The sequence below is a fragment of the Mustela erminea genome, chromosome 20, assembly GCF_009829155.1.
Source record: "Mustela erminea isolate mMusErm1 chromosome 20, mMusErm1.Pri, whole genome shotgun sequence".
In the NCBI taxonomy this organism is placed as follows: Eukaryota; Metazoa; Chordata; class Mammalia; order Carnivora; family Mustelidae; genus Mustela; species Mustela erminea.
Window position 1 is genome coordinate 23968348 of NC_045633.1, and position 16361 is coordinate 23984708.

Sequence of the window (16361 nt, forward strand, 5' to 3'; positions counted from 1 at the left end):
AAATGATGTTCCTTTTTGGCTAAACACCAAGCTATTTTTTTCCTCAGGCCTTATGTTTGAGGAAAGGAAGGAATTGTCCAGTGCGTGTAGCCTTTGGGGGCCCAGTTTTATGGGGAAGAGTCACCTACTGAGCACATCACCTTATACTGGCTTTTTTTTTTTTTTTTTTTTTAAGCGTATGAGCCCATGAGGAAGAAGATTCTATCCCCAGTTTGCTAGTTTTGGCAAATATCTCAGGACCCAGGAGTTTAGGTGTTGTGATAATCTCTCCCTGTCGGAGTTCTCGCCTTTACTTTGGTTTTGGCCTGAAAGCTCCTTATTATCTCCTTTGCTCGTTGATGCTTTTAGGACCATTTAGCCTGGGTGTCCACTGGGTTCAGTCGGAGAGCTCACACTTCTTGATCGTGGGGTTCTAAGTTTAAGCCCCACATTGGGTATAGAGTTGACGTAATTAAAAACATTAGCTCATGCTAAACCTTAAGGAATTCTGAGTGCTCCACTATTAAAAATTAAGCAAGGGGGTGTCTGGGTGGCTCCATGGGCTAAGCATCTGCCTCAGCTCAGGTCATGATCTCAGGGTCCTGGGATTGAGCCCCGAGTTGGGCTCCTTGCTCCGCAAGGAGCCTGGGGCTCCCCCTGCTCCCCTGCTTGTGCTCTCTCCCTGACAACTAAATAAGCATTAAAAAATTAAAGTGTATTAATTTACAAATAATTTGTTAAAAACAAAATACTGAAAGCTCTTTTTTTCCTGAAAACTCTTTACTTTCAATTACGTCACTACAGTTCACTACTATCTGTGTTCCTATTACCCATGTGGACCTCTAGTGCATCTTGCATTTGGACAGTGGGAATACAACAGAGGCAGAAACTATATGTGTCTTCCTAGTTTTCCCTCCAGCGATAGCATTTGGTAACTTGACCTCAGTCATCAGAGCACCGGCAAATGCTGCAGATAAGCCCCTTCCCGGAAGGCCGGAGCACCCATCATGAGACACTCGCCAGCCCACGACTGTGCACACCTGAAATGCTTTCCCGAAAGGTCGTTTTCTTTTTTTTTTTTAGAGTTTATTTATTTGAGCGAGAGAGCGAGTGAGCCCACAAGCAGGGGTGGGGGCTGAGGGAGAGGGAGAAGCGGACTCTCCGCTGAGCAGGGAGCCCAACTGGGGCTCCAACCCAGGACCCCGGGATCATGACCTGAGCCGAAGGCCTACGTTTAGCTGACACTGAGCCACACAGGTGCCCCCCAGAAGGTCATTCTGGGGTACACTTCCAGCACAAGTGTATTAGATCTTGCCTTTTTATGTCTTTTCCTGCTCATTATCCTGTTAAGGAGCATTTCAACATGCACGTGTTTGAGGATCACTGCAAATGTCTGTGTGCCATCGGCCCCTGTGAGCTGCCAGTTTCTCCTTCCACTTGCTCTTCTGCTGGGTTCACTAGCTCAGAAAAAGGTGGGGGAAGGTAAAAGAATGTGGAGGTGTGTCTTGTGTGAGGAAGGTTGGAACCCTTCCCCCGCTGTCTGTGACAGTATTTTTCTCCAATCCCCCCATGTTGCTGTTCTTCCCTCCCCGGACCGGGCACTTTCCTCTCTATATGTCCTATGTGCCACTTTTCCCAGTGTCACTTTGAGGATGCCATTTAAGAAAAATATATCCAAATGTTCCCGGAAGGACCTGGAGCGCTGTGCATTCAATGTTAGCTTGTTGCACGCCTGCGTGTCTGTGTATGTGTGTGTGTGTGTGACACACACGCTCTTGATCTGACCCCATGTCCTCCCCGTGTGTTCACAGTTGCTCCTGCGCCAGGTGGATGCGCTGGACCCGCTGGGATACAGAGGAAGGGGCAGTAAGTGCGCTATTTTCTGTTTCTTTAATGACTATGATTGATTTGGAGAAGAAATAGCTAAAAACAAAACAAAACAGAAAAATGCTCTGACGTCTGTCTCCTCAGAAGTGTGGGGTGTAGGCAGGGCTCCCGCCGGATCCACCTTGTCTACTACACGACTCCCACCGCCCAGGTCCAGGGTCTGGCGAGGGCCTCTCACACCGGCCTCCAGGGCCCCCTCCAGGGCCTTAGTCTGCGCAGGTCCTGGGCCCCGCCGGCAGGAGGCGCCGCTCCCTCCCCTTCCCGGAGGGTGGACCCTGAGGGCGGTTCCGGAGGACGGTCCGGGCCCCTCCCCAAGCCTGTCTCGGGCGCCAGGGATGGGGGCGACCTAGGGCTCCCCTCGACCGCGCAGGGCGCCCAGCGAGCAGCCAGGGGCGCGCCCGGGTCTGATGACGTGGGGTGCGCCTCAGAGGTGCCCGGACCCCCCGACCCCGCAGACCCGCGCGCGCCCCCAGAGACGACACGTGCGGCCGGTCGAGGCTTTCTGGCTGGACTTTACTGGGACTCCGGAGCTCTCGGGAGGGGCGGCTGGGGTCCCGCGACGCCCCCTGGAGTCTAGCGGTAGCTGGAGGCCAGCGCCGCGCTCACGTGGCTCAGGAACTTGTCCAGCGAGGCGTGCATGGCGGGGCCGAAGTCTCCGGGGTAGTGCCGGGCGAGGGTGACCAGCAGGCAGTGGCCGAGGAACTGTAGGGAGAGGGAGTCGTCCGGCCCGGAGCCGCCCTCCGCCACCGCCCGGCCTCGGCCACCGCGGGCCCCGCGCCCGGCCGCGCTCACCTTGAAGTTGACGGGGTCCACCCGCAGCTGGAGCGCGTGCAGGTCGCTCAGCGCCGACAGCGCGCCCGGCAGATCGTCCAGGTGGGCCACGGCGAGGGTCAGCGCATCGGCCACCTTCTTGCCGTGGGCCTTGACCTGGGCGGAGCCGGGGCTCAGGTCGAAGTGGGGGAAGTAGGTCTTGGTGGCGGGGAAGGACGCGAAGGTCCTGCGGGAGGAAGCTCGAGTGAGGTGCGTCCTGGGGAGGAAGCCCGGGGGGCGGGGGTACCCGGCGCGGCGGCGGAGGCGCAAAGCCCGGGAGCCGGAGGTCACGGGGGCCGGGTGGCCGCACCTCTCCAAGGCCTCGGTTGTGTAGATGCCGACGTTGCTCCCCAGCTTCCTCCAGAGCGCGCGCACCGCTGCCCTGTCCGCGGCGGACAGCGCCATCGCGGAGCCTGCGTCCTGCCGCGCGCGCGCCCCGCGCCCGGTCCCTGCGCCTGCGCCACCGGGGTCCCCGCGGCCTCCAGGGGGCGCCGCCGCCGCGTCCGCGCCGCACCCCTGCTAGCGGAGTCTGGCTCCGAGCGGTCCCGGAGCTTGGCACCTTCCTGGTAGCCGTGGACGCCGCCGTCCCATTCTCCTAGTGTCTACGGTCCGGAAAGTCCTCACTTACTAGTATTAGGGGATCCTGAATTGTATCATGAACTTTGACAGTGACTCTCAACTTATTCTCCCTCCCTTCCTCCAGAGCCTGTGATGACTCTATTTTCGCATTTATGGTATAAAATGAACAGGAAAAGGTCCTCTTCCCAAACTTGTGAGACTTCAGCGGGAAACCAATGTCCTGAGCGGGGCTCGTAGCAATTGTTCTTTCAGGACGGAAAACAGGTATTAAATGCCTCGGACATATCTCAAAAGCGATACCTGATCCCTGTGGGGCCCCCACTCTGTGCCAGGCACCGCTCCCCGCATTAAAAGAATTGCCGGGTGGGGGGCTTCTGGGGAGCTCAGTCGGTTACCCAGCCGGCTCTTGATCTCAGCTCAGGTCCTAATCTCAGGGCGCTCAGTTCAAGACCTGTGTGGAGCCTACTTAAATAAACTTTTTGGTACAATTACTATATAACATAAGATTACCATATTAGCCATTTTATTCTATTTTATTTTATTTTTGAGAGGGAGAGAGAGGGTGGACTGGCCGAGGAAGAGAGACTCTTAAGCTGGGAGTGGAGCCCAATGCCAGGCTCCGTCTCACAACCTTGAGATCACGACCTGAGCCGAAATCAAGGGTCAGATAACTTAACCAACTGAGCCACCCAGATGCCAACCCCATCTAAGCCATTTTGAAGTGACTTTAACCACATCCACAGTGTTGTGCAACCACCACTGTCATCATCCCAAATGGAAACTTTGTCCCCATTAGCAGTCACCCCATACCCCCTCTCCTCCAGTCCCAGCAGCCTGGTCTTTGTGTGAGGACGCCTATTCTGGACGTTTCATGTGAGTGAAATCACACATTCCTGTGTCCGGCTTCTTTCATTTAGCACCATTCCCGGGGTCCTTCCTGCTCTAGGCTGTGTCCCCGCTTCCAGCTCTTCATGACTGACTGCGTTTTGTTTACACGTTCATCCCCCGGTAGACATTTGGGTTTTCCCACCTTGAGCCCAGGCCATCATTTTCATGATAACAAAAGAAAGAAGACTGCCTAGTACTGGGAGCTCATACTGTACCACCAGCTGTGCCACAAGTGTCACCAGTTGAGGCAGAGGCCTGCCATCTCATTTTCCAAGGATGACTCTGGGACCTCGGGAAGAAAGGACATTGCTGTTAGCTGGGGGCTGGGCCCCCATGGCTGCCAGGACCAGACACCGAGGCGGCAGGGGGCTTGCTCTGAGGGCAGGAAGCACACAGGAGTGCTGAGACCCAGGACCTGGCTCTTCTCTGTTGCAGTGTGTGTGTGTGTGTGTGTGTGTGTGTGTGTGTGTGTAGGGGGGTTGGGGGTGGTGGGCCTCTGGGCTATGTAGTCAGTGCTGAGCTGACCCCCAAAGCCAGGCCTCCAGGTCCATATAGCCCCAGGACAGCAAGCTCTTCACAGCGTGTGTCCTGGAAGTGACCCTGGGAGAAAGCAGCACCACCAGGAAATTGCCTGGCATCTGGGATGGGCTGCTCATCCCGATTTCATCTAGATTGTGTGCGTATTTGAGGAGCACTTGACAGGTCAGGGGCATTTGGTGAGACTCCCAGGAGCCTGACCTCTGGTCTTCCCCACCCCCCAACTTCAGGGAAAGCAGTGGGAGAGCTCAGAGGTCCAGGCTGGAGGCCCATGAACTCTCCAACCAAGCGTGTGTCATAAAACATAAAGGAAAAGCAGTTCATTGTTCGAGCAAATCGCAGGAAAATCCACAAAGCTCCGGAATGAAATGGAGGGCTTGGCCTGCGTGCAGCAGAGCACTCCCCGGTGCCGGTGGGGAGCGGGAAATCCCAGGCAGGGGCGGCAGAACCGGCCCCACTCCCCCCTCCTCTTCCCCGTCTTCCTTTCCCTCTCCTGGCCGCTGCGGACGGTCCGTGGTGCGAAGCAAGGAGAACCCCCGGCCTTCCCCCCACCCCGCACGTTCGCACACAGAGAACAACAGAGAGACGCGCACAGGCTGCAGCCCACTCAGACTTTATTCAGAGATCGGAAGGTTGAGGTGCGCGAAGCGCAAGAGGGCCCCGGGCCGGGAGCCCGAGCACCGCCGCCGCTTCAGCTTAACGGTATTTGGAGGTCAGCACGGTGCTCACGGCGCTGAAGAACTTGTCCAGGGAGGCGTGGACGGCGGGGGTGAATTCCGCGGGGTGGTGGCAGGCCAGGGTCACCAGCAGGCAGTGGCTCAGGAGCTGCGGAGGGAGGGGACGTCAGGGGCCGTCGCGGGACGCGGCCGGCCGCGCTCCACCTTCGGGACCCCAAGGGACTCTCCGCCAGGCCAGCAGGCCTCGCGGCCCCGCCCGCCCCCTCGTTCCGGACCCGCCCGCGCTCACCTTGAAGTTGACGGGGTCCACACGCAGCTTGTAGGCGTGCAGGTCGCTCAGAGCGGACATGGCTCCCGGCAGGTCGTCCATGTGGGCCACGGCGTTGGTCAGCGCGTCGGCCACCTTCTTGCCGTGGGCCTTGACCTGGGCGGAGCCGGGGCTCAGGTCGAAGTGGGGGAAGTAGGTCTTGGTGGTGGGGAAGGACGCGAAGGTCCTGCGGGAGGAAAGGGTGTGTGAGCCGGGGTTAGGCGGGGCGGTGGCGGACAGGCGCCGCGAGGGGTCGGGGAGCCCCGATCCCAACGGGGGAAGGTGGGGGGGTCCTCACCTCTCCAGAGCCTCTCCGCCATACTCGCCCGCGTGGCCGCCGATCTTGTCCCAGGTGGACTTGACGTTGGTCTTGTCGGCGGGAGACAGCACCATGGTGAGTTCTTTCTGAGTCTGTGTGAGAACCAGAAATGTGCGGGGCGCGGGGAGCGCGGGGCATTAAATGCCTGGGGCACGAGGGGCGCGCCCTCCCGGCCCGCGCTCATTGGCTGGTGCGGAGCCGGGCTGCGCGGCGAGGCCGGCCGGCAGGGGGTGCGCGCGAGCGGTCAGCGCCCGCCGGGAACCATGGGGACTTCGCTGCAGGCTTGCGGGGCCCGGGGTGGGGGGGGGGTTGCGGGGTGCGGGGTGCGGTCTCTGGCTGTCTCCCCACACCCACTTCTTCAGGCCTCTGCTTCCACCGCCTCAGGAAGTGATCTCCCAGCCCCCAAGCTGGTGCGCGCGCTGCTGGACACCGGGGGCTTAGAGAAATCAAAGACCCACCTCCTAGGCTTGGGACAATCCCCCTGACACTGAGTCCTTTTTAGGCGAGACTTGGGGAACATGTCTCAGCCGATGGCTGGCACTCCGAACGTGGGAAGAGCTCCTGTATATTTGCACGGGAAAGAGGTGACAACTGACAGGAAGAGGAAGAAAGAGGAACTGACAAAGGTTATTAACAGGAAACTAACAGAACTGTAGAAATGACCCACAGTGGGGCGCCTGGGTGGCTTTGTCTGCGAAGCCATCTGACTCTTGGGTTAGCCTCCGGTCGTGATCTCAGGGTTGTGAGACTGAGCCCCAGGCCGCCCCGGACGCCATGCCCAGTGCCCAAACCGTCAACCTGTGTTCCTGCTGCAGGGGTGGGGGGCAAGGCAGAGGGACTCTCTTTCCCTACTTTGAATAACACAAAACGACCTGTGGGGGGGGGGGGAGAAAGCACAGGCGTATTTTAGCTTATTTCTGGATTGTTTTCCACATTTAAATAAAAATAAATTGGCCTTTAGGGCAGAGGAGGGGTGCGCAGTGCAGAGGAGGAAGCCCCTTCCCAGCCGTTCAGAAAGATTCTTATCCAAAAAGAAAGCGGTGAGCAGGGGGCTCGGCCACCGGCTCAGACCTTGCCCAGGCTGCGTGTTGCCTGGAGACCAGGCTGGGCTGGAGGCACTGCCGGAGGCCTCCTTGGGGTGGTTGCCCGGCTGGGTGCCCTCTACCAAGTGGAGTCCAGGACTTCGTTCTGCACTTTGGCCAGGGGCCTTGGCCAGTGGTGCTCATGGCTACAAGGCAGAGACCCCGGGGAACACCCTGGGTGCTGGGAGACCCCAGGAGCCTCGGACTATTGAGTGGGAGGAGCCGTGAGCTGGGGGACCCAGGACTGCAAATGCAGTGAGCTGTCTGTGTGCCTCACAGACACAAGGGAGCTAGGTACTGCGCTCAAGCCCTCCCCATGGTGCGCCCAGGCCTTGTCAGCCATGCCCCACTCTTCCCCTCGACTCTCTCCCTGCCGCCAACCCCAGAGGGTTCCGTGACCCAGGAAGGGTGCAGAAAGCTGCGACCCCCTTTCCAACCCACCTTCCCTCATGTAGGAAGGGGGTGGGAATCTTGCAGACGTCACCCAGCACCCACACTTGCCGGGGAGTGCTGTATTTTTGTGTTTCGTTTCCTTTGTTTTGATCTCGACTATTTAACGGGCATCAGGGAGAACTCAAGAGAGTGGTGGGGTGCCTGGATGCTCAGTCCCTAGGGCGTGGGACTCTGGAGTGTGGGACTCTCGGTTTCCACTCAGGTTGTGATCTCGGGGTCAACAGACGGACCCCATGGGGGCCCCGAGCTCAGCGGGCAGTCTGTGCCGCCCTCTCCCCCTTCCTCCCCGCTTTCTCTTGTAAGCAAACAGATACATTAAAACATAAGAAAAAAAAGAGGAGGGTGGCAAATTTAGGACTCCCCTATCTCTCAGCCCAGAGAGGAACCCTTGGAAGTCTGGTACCACAGGGGCCTGGAGGATGATTTGGCGCATTCCCGGAAGCATCCGCCTTCCTTCTCCTACTGTCCCTCTCCTGGCCGCTGCGGACGGTCCGTGGTGCGAAGCGAGGAGAACCCCCGGCCTTCCCCTCACCCCGCACGTTCGCACACAGAGAACAGAGAGACGCGCACAGGCTGCAGCCCACTCAGACTTTATTCAGAGATCGGGAGGTTGAGGTGCGCGAAGCGCAAGAGGGCCCCGGGCCGGGAGCCCGAGCACCGCCGCCGCTTCAGCTTAACGGTATTTGGAGGTCAGCACGGTGCTCACGGCGCTGAAGAACTTGTCCAGGGAGGCGTGGACGGCGGGGGTGAATTCCGCGGGGTGGTGGCAGGCCAGGGTCACCAGCAGGCAGTGGCTCAGGAGCTGCGGAGGGAGGGGACGTCAGGGGCCGTCGCGGGACGCGGCCGGCCGCGCTCCACCTTCGGGACCCCAAGGGACTCTCCGCCAGGCCAGCAGGCCTCGCGGCCCCGCCCGCCCCCTCGTTCCGGACCCGCCCGCGCTCACCTTGAAGTTGACGGGGTCCACACGCAGCTTGTAGGCGTGCAGGTCGCTCAGAGCGGACATGGCTCCCGGCAGGTCGTCCATGTGGGCCACGGCGTTGGTCAGCGCGTCGGCCACCTTCTTGCCGTGGGCCTTGACCTGGGCGGAGCCGTGGCTCAGGTCGAAGTGGGGGAAGTAGGTCTTGGTGGTGGGGAAGGACGCGAAGGTCCTGCGGGAGGAAAGGGTGGGCGAGCCGGGGTTAGGCGGGGCGGTGGCGGACAGGCGCCGCGAGGGGTCGGGGAGCCCCGATCCCAACGGGGGAAGGTGGGGGGGTCCTCACCTCTCCAGAGCCTCTCCGCCATACTCGCCCGCGTGGCCGCCGATCTTGTCCCAGGTGGACTTGACGTTGGTCTTGTCGGCGGGAGACAGCACCATGGTGAGTTCTTTCTGAGTCTGTGTGAGAACCAGAAATGTGCGGGGCGCGGGGAGCGCGGGGCATTAAATGCCCGGTGCGCGAGGGGCGCGCCCTCCCGACCCGCGCTCATTGGCTGGCCCGGTGCCAGGAGGTGTTCCCGGCGAGTACTGGCGGGGGTCCCAAGGCAGCCTTCACTCTCTCTCCCCGGCCCAGACCGGGATCCAGTTCTGTATGGTACCCTTCATTTCCTCTCCTGTGGTTCCGGGGAGCCCACACAGGTTCCCGACCCACCCGACAGGCTCCGGCTTTTGGCTGGGAGCCTGGGGTATTTGCTGGTTGGGAAGGAGAGCACATTTTCCGAAGTGAAACAAGCTGCTTCTGCACCAAACGTTCCCAAGGACCAAGGCTGTAGACAGTCCGTGTAAACAGTGGGGCTGAGGGAGATAATGTCGGATCAGGGGCTCCAAGCCCTCCTTCCCCTCATGGTGGGCAGGGGTTCCTGGCCACCGTCGGTAACAGGCACAGGCACAGCCAGGTAGGGTGGGTAGTTTCCCACAAGTCAGAGCTTACTCTCTGGCATCCTTTGGACTTGGGCACGTCTGGCCAGGTGGGGCTCCGTGCTCTCTGCGCCCACAGAGATTTTCAGCAGGGAACTTTCCTCATTCAGAGTCTGGTGAGCTCCTGGAGTCCCCACTCCCTGGCCTCATTCCCTTATCGGAGAAGGTTCTCCGTAGAGTGCTAGGATTCCTGCCCCCCGCATGCCACAGAGGGGAGAGACTGACCCTGGGGACCGGGTCTGGCGGTGAAGGAGAGGAACACCTTGGTTGGGGGATCCGCAGAGACTGAAAGGAACGATGTAGTGGAAGCTGGGGGGCCCTGGGCCTGCCTGGTGCTGACCCTGCTTTATGGTCTTATAAATTATTTCAAAGAGCCAGCACGGTGTCAGCTTTTTGTTTGTGTTTACGTCGGATGCATTAGGCTCAGACTGCTCCTGGCCATGTTCGGTATCAGAGCAGTTGTGTGGATGGGGTGTCTGCTTGATCCTGGCTGTCAGGAGCTCCTTCCCCAGACCCCCGCCCCAGGAGATTCAGAGGGAGGCGCTAACTTGGCTGGGGCAACGTTTCCTGCAGACTGAGCGTCAAGGGGAGGGAAGGAAGAGAAGGTCCGCGGGGTCCCTACCTCGGACCTCCCGCCAGGAACTTGACCCTTGGCCTCGTGCCTGCATCTGTCTGCAAAAGAGCGGAGGAGTCCAGGGAAGCGGCTCCCAGCGGGAGGGCACGGAGGGAGGGCCGAGGAGTGGTGAATGCAAACGTGCTTTGTGAACGGTGTGGCACAGCGGATGTGTTGAAAACGAACTGCACCCAGAAAACCTCCTTCGTCTTAGCTCCCACTTGCCACCTCCCCCCATTTCCCCATCATAGGAGGGGAATTGTTCTGTTCAAGGTTTAGGGATCCACACCCTGTCCAGACTCGGGATTGTCAACCCGGGAACCGTCCCCATTTGAGAGTTCCTGGCCCCTCTTCCCTTGTGCGCAAAGGTCTGGGATCGCGCCCTAAGATTCCGGGGGGCTTCACACCCGACTCGGAGCTTTCTGGCCAGGCACAATAACCTCAGCCTACCCGCTCCCCAAAGACCACACAAGCGCACGGTCCCTCCGTTGGAGCCTGTTTATTGACACGCAGAGACGGGAGCCCGCGGGGCTGGGGACTCAACGATACTTCTCGGTCAGCACCACCGACACGCCCGTCAAGAATTTATCCCACGCCGCCTGCATTTCTACGGTGAACTCGTCCTGCAGGTGGGAGGCCAGCACCACCTGGAAACACTGGATCAGCAGCTGCGGGAGAAGGGGCGGATGAAGGGGCGCTGCCTCTGCCGATTCCCTCTCCAGCCCCAACCCCGGCTGCGCGCGCGCGCGAACCCTACGGGGGCCCGGGCGGGCTCACAGGGAAGTTGGAGGGGTCCACGCGGAGCACTTGCGCGTGCAGGTCGGCGAGCGGACTCAGGGCGGCGCGCAGGTTGTCCATGTGTCGCACAGCCACGCCGACCGCCTCGAGCATGCGTTGTCCGTGGGTCAGCAGCTGAGTCTCGTCAGGGCAGAAGCCCAGGTGCTTGAAGTAGACCTTGGTGCTGGGGTAGACCGTGAAGAGCCTGACGGAGCAGGTGGGTGAGTTAGGAGGGAGGCCGCGTGGGGTCCTTCCCGCGCCTGCACTGCCCAGACACCCGGAAATCCCCCGTCTCGGCCCCTCCTCCGACTCAGGCTCCAACCCACTGGCACCGCCCCCCTGTGATCCTGGAAACTCCGCCTCAACCCACCTGAGCAGCAGCTCCGCCCCAAAGGACGCCTCGTGGCCGGCGATCAGGTCCCAGACCTGCGCGACCTGGGCGCGCTCTTGGGCGCTGAGCATGGCGCTGGCGGGGAGTGCTCTGGGGGCCCCTCCCGCCGCGCCGGCCTCCTTATAGCCTCCCCACACCCCAGGCGCCCCGCCTGCCCTTATCTGCGGGACGGCGGCCGGAGCGCGGGGACCCTCGGCCGGCGCCGGGAAGCGTCTCCAGGCTGGGTCCCTGTGGCTGCGGAGGCCGCCGCCCGGGGCGGGGGGTGTTCCCGCACGGACTCACGCGCTGTGCGTGCGCGCTTTTGCTGCAGACATCAGCAGGACCTGGAATAACCCCCGCGCGGGCAAAGTGAGGGCCTGTCCCGGAGACAGCCCGTGGGAGGACGCGTGAAAGAGCGCAGCGCAGGGACGGGGCGGGGGCGGGTGTCCTATCATGGGGCCCCGCAGCGCGGGAGCTGTGACAGCAGGCTTTGAGGAAAAGCCCCCGGAGGGCGCACACGCCCGCAGCACGCAGAGTAAAGCAACCGTTGGGCGATTTGGGCTGCAGGAGCGGAGCAAAGTCCTCTCTAGCCTGAGAACCGCATGGGCCCGCCTGCGCTGCTTTGCCGCTCCCCCACTCGGGTGCGTAGGCCCAAGGATCGCCCCAGACCACCCTTGCGGTGGCCTTCAAGCCGGTGGTGACCCTGGGGTCGGCCGCATTCCTGCCGCTCCCGCTTTCTTTCACTCCCCTCTTTCCCGCCAATACTGAGAACACAAGAGCCACTTCCTCCTCATCCATTTATTGGAGAATCCGTGGAGGAATTATGGAAGTTCGGGGCAGGGAAGGGGCGGCAGCCCGCCCTCCGTTGGGCGGCTGCGCTCAGCGGTACTTCTCGGTCAGGACACACGACACGATGGACAGGAACTTGTCCCAGGCGGTGTGGGCGTCCGCGGTGAAGTCGGCGGGGAAGTGCGAGGCCACGGTGACCAGCAGACAGTGCGACAGGAGCTGAGGGGCGGGAGCGCGGCCCCGTGAGCGCCGGTGCGGGCGCGGGTGCGGTGGGGGGCGGGGAACGGAGCTCCCGCGGCCCACACCCCGCGGCTGCCCGCGCCCCTCGCCCCCCCCAGGGGACCCCAGCCTCGCGCCCACCTTGAAGTTGACCGGGTCCACGCGCAGAATGTAGGCGTGCAGCTCGCTCAGCTTGGCCAGGGCGTCCCTGATGTTGTCGATGCTCTTGACCGCCTCGCCCAGCGCGGCCACCACCTTGGCGCCGTGCACGCGCAGGTGCGCCGAGCCTGGGTGCAGGTCGAAGTGCGGGAAGTAGGTCTTGGTCTGGGGGTAGCTGGCGAAGAGCCTGCGGGCGGGGGCGACAGCCACACCTGGTGAGGCCAGCGCGCGAGTGCGCCTCGGGCGCAAAACTTACCCAGCGTTGAAAAGGCCAGCGGCCTGGAGAAGTCATACTTGAAGGCAGCATTTGAAGACATAAACATTAACGCAAACCATTCCCGTTGAATACGATGTTGTAATTTTACACAAGGACGGGATCCCCATTGCTGCTTCCCCTCTTACCCCAGGCTCAGACAGGGCACGGTGGAATCCCACCCTCACCGTCCCCTCGCTGGGCAACCCGTTCATTGCTTCACTGATTCCTTCCAGCCATGTTTGTGGACACCTGGGCGCTGGGCCCAGCACAAAAGACAGTCTCACAGCCACACGCCCTCTCCGTCCACCTCCTCTTCCTGCTCCCTGAGTGTCGTCCCCCTCCTCCCTGGTCCCTCCGTGCTGGGCCCTGTCCTCCCTAACCCCACACTGTGCCCTACCTGGCTCTGTGCCAGCCCACGGGGCGCCCCCTCACCTCTCCAGGGCCTGGGTGCCAATGGCATCGGCCTGGGTGGAGATCTTGTCCCACATGGACAGGATGATGGTCCTCTCGGCCTTGGTCAGAGACATGGTGGTAGCGGAGCTGGGCGTGCTCAGGACTAGCCTCTGTGGGGCTCACCCCCCAGGATCCCTTTATACACAGGGAGGCTGGGTGGGGGCCAGGCTGTGGCCGTTGGTCTGGAGAGGGGACAGGGCTGTGGGGGTGGGGTCTCTTATCAGACCCAGTGAGGGTGGGTGGTCAGGGCCTGGTGGCCTGGCCCCTGAGGGGCTCTCACTCCAACCTCCCCCACTGGGCCACAGCTAGAGTCCACGTTGCAGGGAGATAGGGGCCAAGCCTGGGTGGAGAGTCCGCATGTCAGCCCAGCCCTTGGACTGGCCTCCACAGCCCTTGTTCCTGACCCCCTGTCCTTGTGGTAGAAGGTGACCTAGAATGCCTCAGGCTCTCACAGAAGCACTCCCCCTCCTTCCTGTGCTGGCACCTCTGCACTGCCGCCTCCTTTACAATTTGTGGAGGACTGAACCGATGTCCACAGTGGGAAACTGAGGCCAGCTGTCACAGGGTGTGAGTAGCAGTCTTGGCTTCAGACACTGCTCTGTAGCCCTTGCCCCACCCAGAGGAAGTTCTCCCCCAGAATCCTGACCAGGGGGACTCCCCACGCTGGGTCCCCCGGCCGGGGGGTAGCTGGGCTCCTATGAAGAGCCTGGGACTACAGGAGCCTGGGGTTCCCCTGCCCGGTTCCCATCACAGCCTCTACTGTGTCTCCTCTCCCTCCTAGCGTTTTGTATCCCCTTTCCCCCTCCCCCATAAGGCAACCGTTCTAATGTGCTTAACTAGTCCCTTTAGTTAGTATGTGTTCTTCCAAAGGGTACATTTTTAGGCACGTATTTTAAGTTAAGTTATAGCTTGATTCTTAAAATTTAACATAATCATTTCCTCACAAGCGCACCTTTTTTGAAATACAAGAATATTTCTTCAGGGGCACCTGCTCAGCTCAGTTGGGTGAGTGTCCTCAGCTTGGGTCATGATCCTGGGGTTCTGGGGTCAAGGTCAGAGTGGGGCTTCTGCTCAGCGGGGAGCCGGGGAAGCGGCTTCTCCCTCTCCCTCAGCAGCTCCCCTTGCCTGTGCTCCTTCTTTGTCAAATCAATCCATCAGTCAGTCTTTTTCAAAAGAAGAAATATAGGAATTTTTAAAAGATTAATTGATTTATTATGTGAGAGAGAGAGAGACAGAGGGAAAGAGCATCTGATGCAGACTCCCGGAGGAGCTCGGAGCCTGACACTGGAGCTCTATCAAAGGACCCTGAGAGTCTCTCCACCAACTGAGCACCCACCCCCGCCCCTGTCCCCAGCGTCTCTGACAATGTTTTTCCACAGAAACAAAGGCTGAACACAGCTGCAGCACGATAGTGGCCCTTACCCCTCAGGGATGAGGCTTACTCTCCTCTGTTTGCCTGTGCGCCCCTGTGTTTTCACAGGGCTCCCACACAGTCCTCGTTACTAAGCCCACCCTGTGCCATGAGGGGGAACCTGAGCGGGGCAGTTCCCGACCTCCCCCTGTCTTGGTATGAGCAGGGAGTTGGGGCCTCCAGGCAGATCCCAGAGTCCAGGCCTGAGTCCGGTGGGGAGGCCCCAGTTTCCTCAGCTGACTCCCCCTGTCCCACATCCCCCGGGCCCCCTGGGCTGCCTTCTGGAGAGCACCTGGTGGGGCTCCCCAGGCCACCACTCAGTTCTGCTCCTGGGCTGGGCTGGGCCGGCCCTCACGGGGTGGCTGCGCGTCACCACAGCCTGGCGGCATTCAGGGTGACCCCTTTAATTTACCCATGGGGTTGAGCCGTTGCCCACATGATGGTTTGAATCCCTGGGTTCCTTTTCGCTGACCAGGTGATCTTGGCTTATTTCTGTCATCTGTGTTTTATGAACACACACACACACACACACACACACACACTCTCAGGGTTTTCTCTAACACATGCACTGTGCATGTATTTAAGGTTTTTAAAAAATTAATTAAAAAATTAAACTTGTGGGGGTACCTGGCTGGCTCCATTGGTAGAGTGTAAGACTCTTGACCTCAGGGTTGTGAGTTTAAGTCCTGTGTTGTGTATAGAGGTGACTTAAAATCTTTTTTTCTTTTAAAGATTTTATTTATTTATTCGAAAGACAGAGATCACAAGTAAGCAGAGAGGCAGGCAGAAAAAGAGGGGGGAACAGGCTCCCTGCTTAGCAGAGAGCCTGATGTGGGGCTTGATCCCAGGACCCTGAGATGGTGACCTGAGCCGAAGGCAGAGGCTTAACCCACTGAGCCACCCAGGTGCCCCTAAAATCTTTAAAAATAGGGCACTGGGCAGGGAGCCTCAGTCAGTCAGGTGGCTGCCTTCAGCTGAGGTCATGATCCTGGGATCGAGTCCCATAATGAGTCCCACACTGAGTGCCACTCTGGAATCGTGACCCCAGCGCAAGGCAGCCACCCAACCGACTGAGCCGCCCAGATGCCCCTTAATTAAACATGTTCATTGTAACAGCAATCTTGATGAGAGGACAGCTTAAAGGGACACTTGGGTGGCTCAGCTGGTTAAGCCTCTGCCTTCGGCTCAGGTCATGACCCCAGGGTCCTGGGATTGAGCCTCCCATCGGGCTCCTTGCTCAGCAGGGAGGCTGCCTCTCCCTCTCTCTATGCCTCTCTGCCCCTGCCTGTGCTCATGCATTCTCTCCCTCTAACAAATAAATAAAATCTTTTTGGAAAAGTACAGCTTAAAAAACAAAATTTCAAAAAAAAAAACTCCCTTCTCACCTACTTACCTTCAGAGATAACCCTTCCATTATTTCCTAGGACCTTCCCCACGAATTAGGAACGCATGTGTTAGGGGGCGCTTGACTGGCTCAGCCCATAGAGCACGGAACTCTTGTTTTCAAAAAGATTTATGTATTTGAAAGAGAGAGAGAGAGCACAAGCAAGAGGGACAGACAGAGACGGAGAGTGTCGCGCAGACTCTGCGTTGAGTGTGGAGCCGATTTCATGACCCTGAGGTCACGACCTGAGCATAAACCAAGAATCTGATGCTTGATGGACTGAGCCACTCAGGTGCCCTCAACATGCAGCTCTTGATCCTGGGGTTGTGAGCTGAGGCCCATGCTGGGCATAGAGATCACCAGCAAACGTGTGTGTGTGTGTGTGTGTGTGTGACCATGAAACTAGGCCTGAGAGCTCAGTGGGTGTCATTCCCCCATTCCAACGTCTGGGGCTGCCAGGGTCCTTGCGCCCCCAAGAGGGGACCGGTTCACACTGTGTCCTTAAAGCCTTCCTAAAAGCT

The 16361-nt window shown here is 59.8% G+C and overlaps 5 protein-coding genes across 7 annotated transcripts; all 5 read right to left on the reverse strand.

The window, feature by feature from the left end:
* Positions 1–1243: 1243 nt before the first annotated feature.
* HBQ1 (hemoglobin subunit theta 1) lies at positions 1244–3131 on the reverse strand. 3 transcript variants are annotated; one of them, XM_032327658.1, is made up of 3 exons: positions 2987–3131; positions 2659–2863; positions 1244–2484 (listed from the first exon to the last, which is right to left on the reverse strand). In XM_032327658.1, exons 1-3 carry the CDS (start codon positions 3079–3081, stop codon positions 2440–2442), a joined length of 345 nt encoding a protein of 114 aa, XP_032183549.1. In that variant the 5' UTR covers positions 3082–3131; the 3' UTR covers positions 1244–2439. The 3 variants fall into 3 exon arrangements, with proteins under 3 accessions (XP_032183549.1, XP_032183547.1, XP_032183548.1); XM_032327657.1 differs by having other exon boundaries at positions 1247–2568; XM_032327656.1 differs by having other exon boundaries at positions 1245–2568; positions 2659–3131.
* A 2181-nt stretch (positions 3132–5312) lies between these two features.
* On the reverse strand, positions 5313–6115 carry LOC116580858 (hemoglobin subunit alpha-1/2-like). The gene is made up of 3 exons (XM_032327660.1): positions 5963–6115; positions 5647–5851; positions 5313–5505 (listed from the first exon to the last, which is right to left on the reverse strand). Exons 1-3 carry the CDS (start codon positions 6055–6057, stop codon positions 5377–5379), a joined length of 429 nt encoding a protein of 142 aa, XP_032183551.1. The 5' UTR covers positions 6058–6115; the 3' UTR covers positions 5313–5376.
* A 1977-nt stretch (positions 6116–8092) lies between these two features.
* On the reverse strand, positions 8093–8930 carry LOC116580857 (hemoglobin subunit alpha-1/2). The gene is made up of 3 exons (XM_032327659.1): positions 8778–8930; positions 8462–8666; positions 8093–8320 (listed from the first exon to the last, which is right to left on the reverse strand). The coding sequence occupies exons 1-3, from the start codon at positions 8870–8872 to the stop codon at positions 8192–8194; spliced, it is 429 nt and encodes a 142-aa protein (XP_032183550.1). The 5' UTR covers positions 8873–8930; the 3' UTR covers positions 8093–8191.
* Positions 8931–10505: 1575 nt separating this feature from the next.
* On the reverse strand, positions 10506–11305 carry HBM (hemoglobin subunit mu). Its single transcript, XM_032327664.1, has 3 exons — positions 11170–11305; positions 10800–11004; positions 10506–10690 (listed from the first exon to the last, which is right to left on the reverse strand). The coding sequence occupies exons 1-3, from the start codon at positions 11259–11261 to the stop codon at positions 10562–10564; spliced, it is 426 nt and encodes a 141-aa protein (XP_032183555.1). The 5' UTR covers positions 11262–11305; the 3' UTR covers positions 10506–10561.
* A 643-nt stretch (positions 11306–11948) lies between these two features.
* On the reverse strand, positions 11949–13167 carry LOC116580859 (hemoglobin subunit zeta-like). Its single transcript, XM_032327661.1, has 3 exons — positions 13025–13167; positions 12319–12523; positions 11949–12177 (listed from the first exon to the last, which is right to left on the reverse strand). The coding sequence occupies exons 1-3, from the start codon at positions 13117–13119 to the stop codon at positions 12049–12051; spliced, it is 429 nt and encodes a 142-aa protein (XP_032183552.1). The 5' UTR covers positions 13120–13167; the 3' UTR covers positions 11949–12048.
* Positions 13168–16361: the final 3194 nt, after the last annotated feature.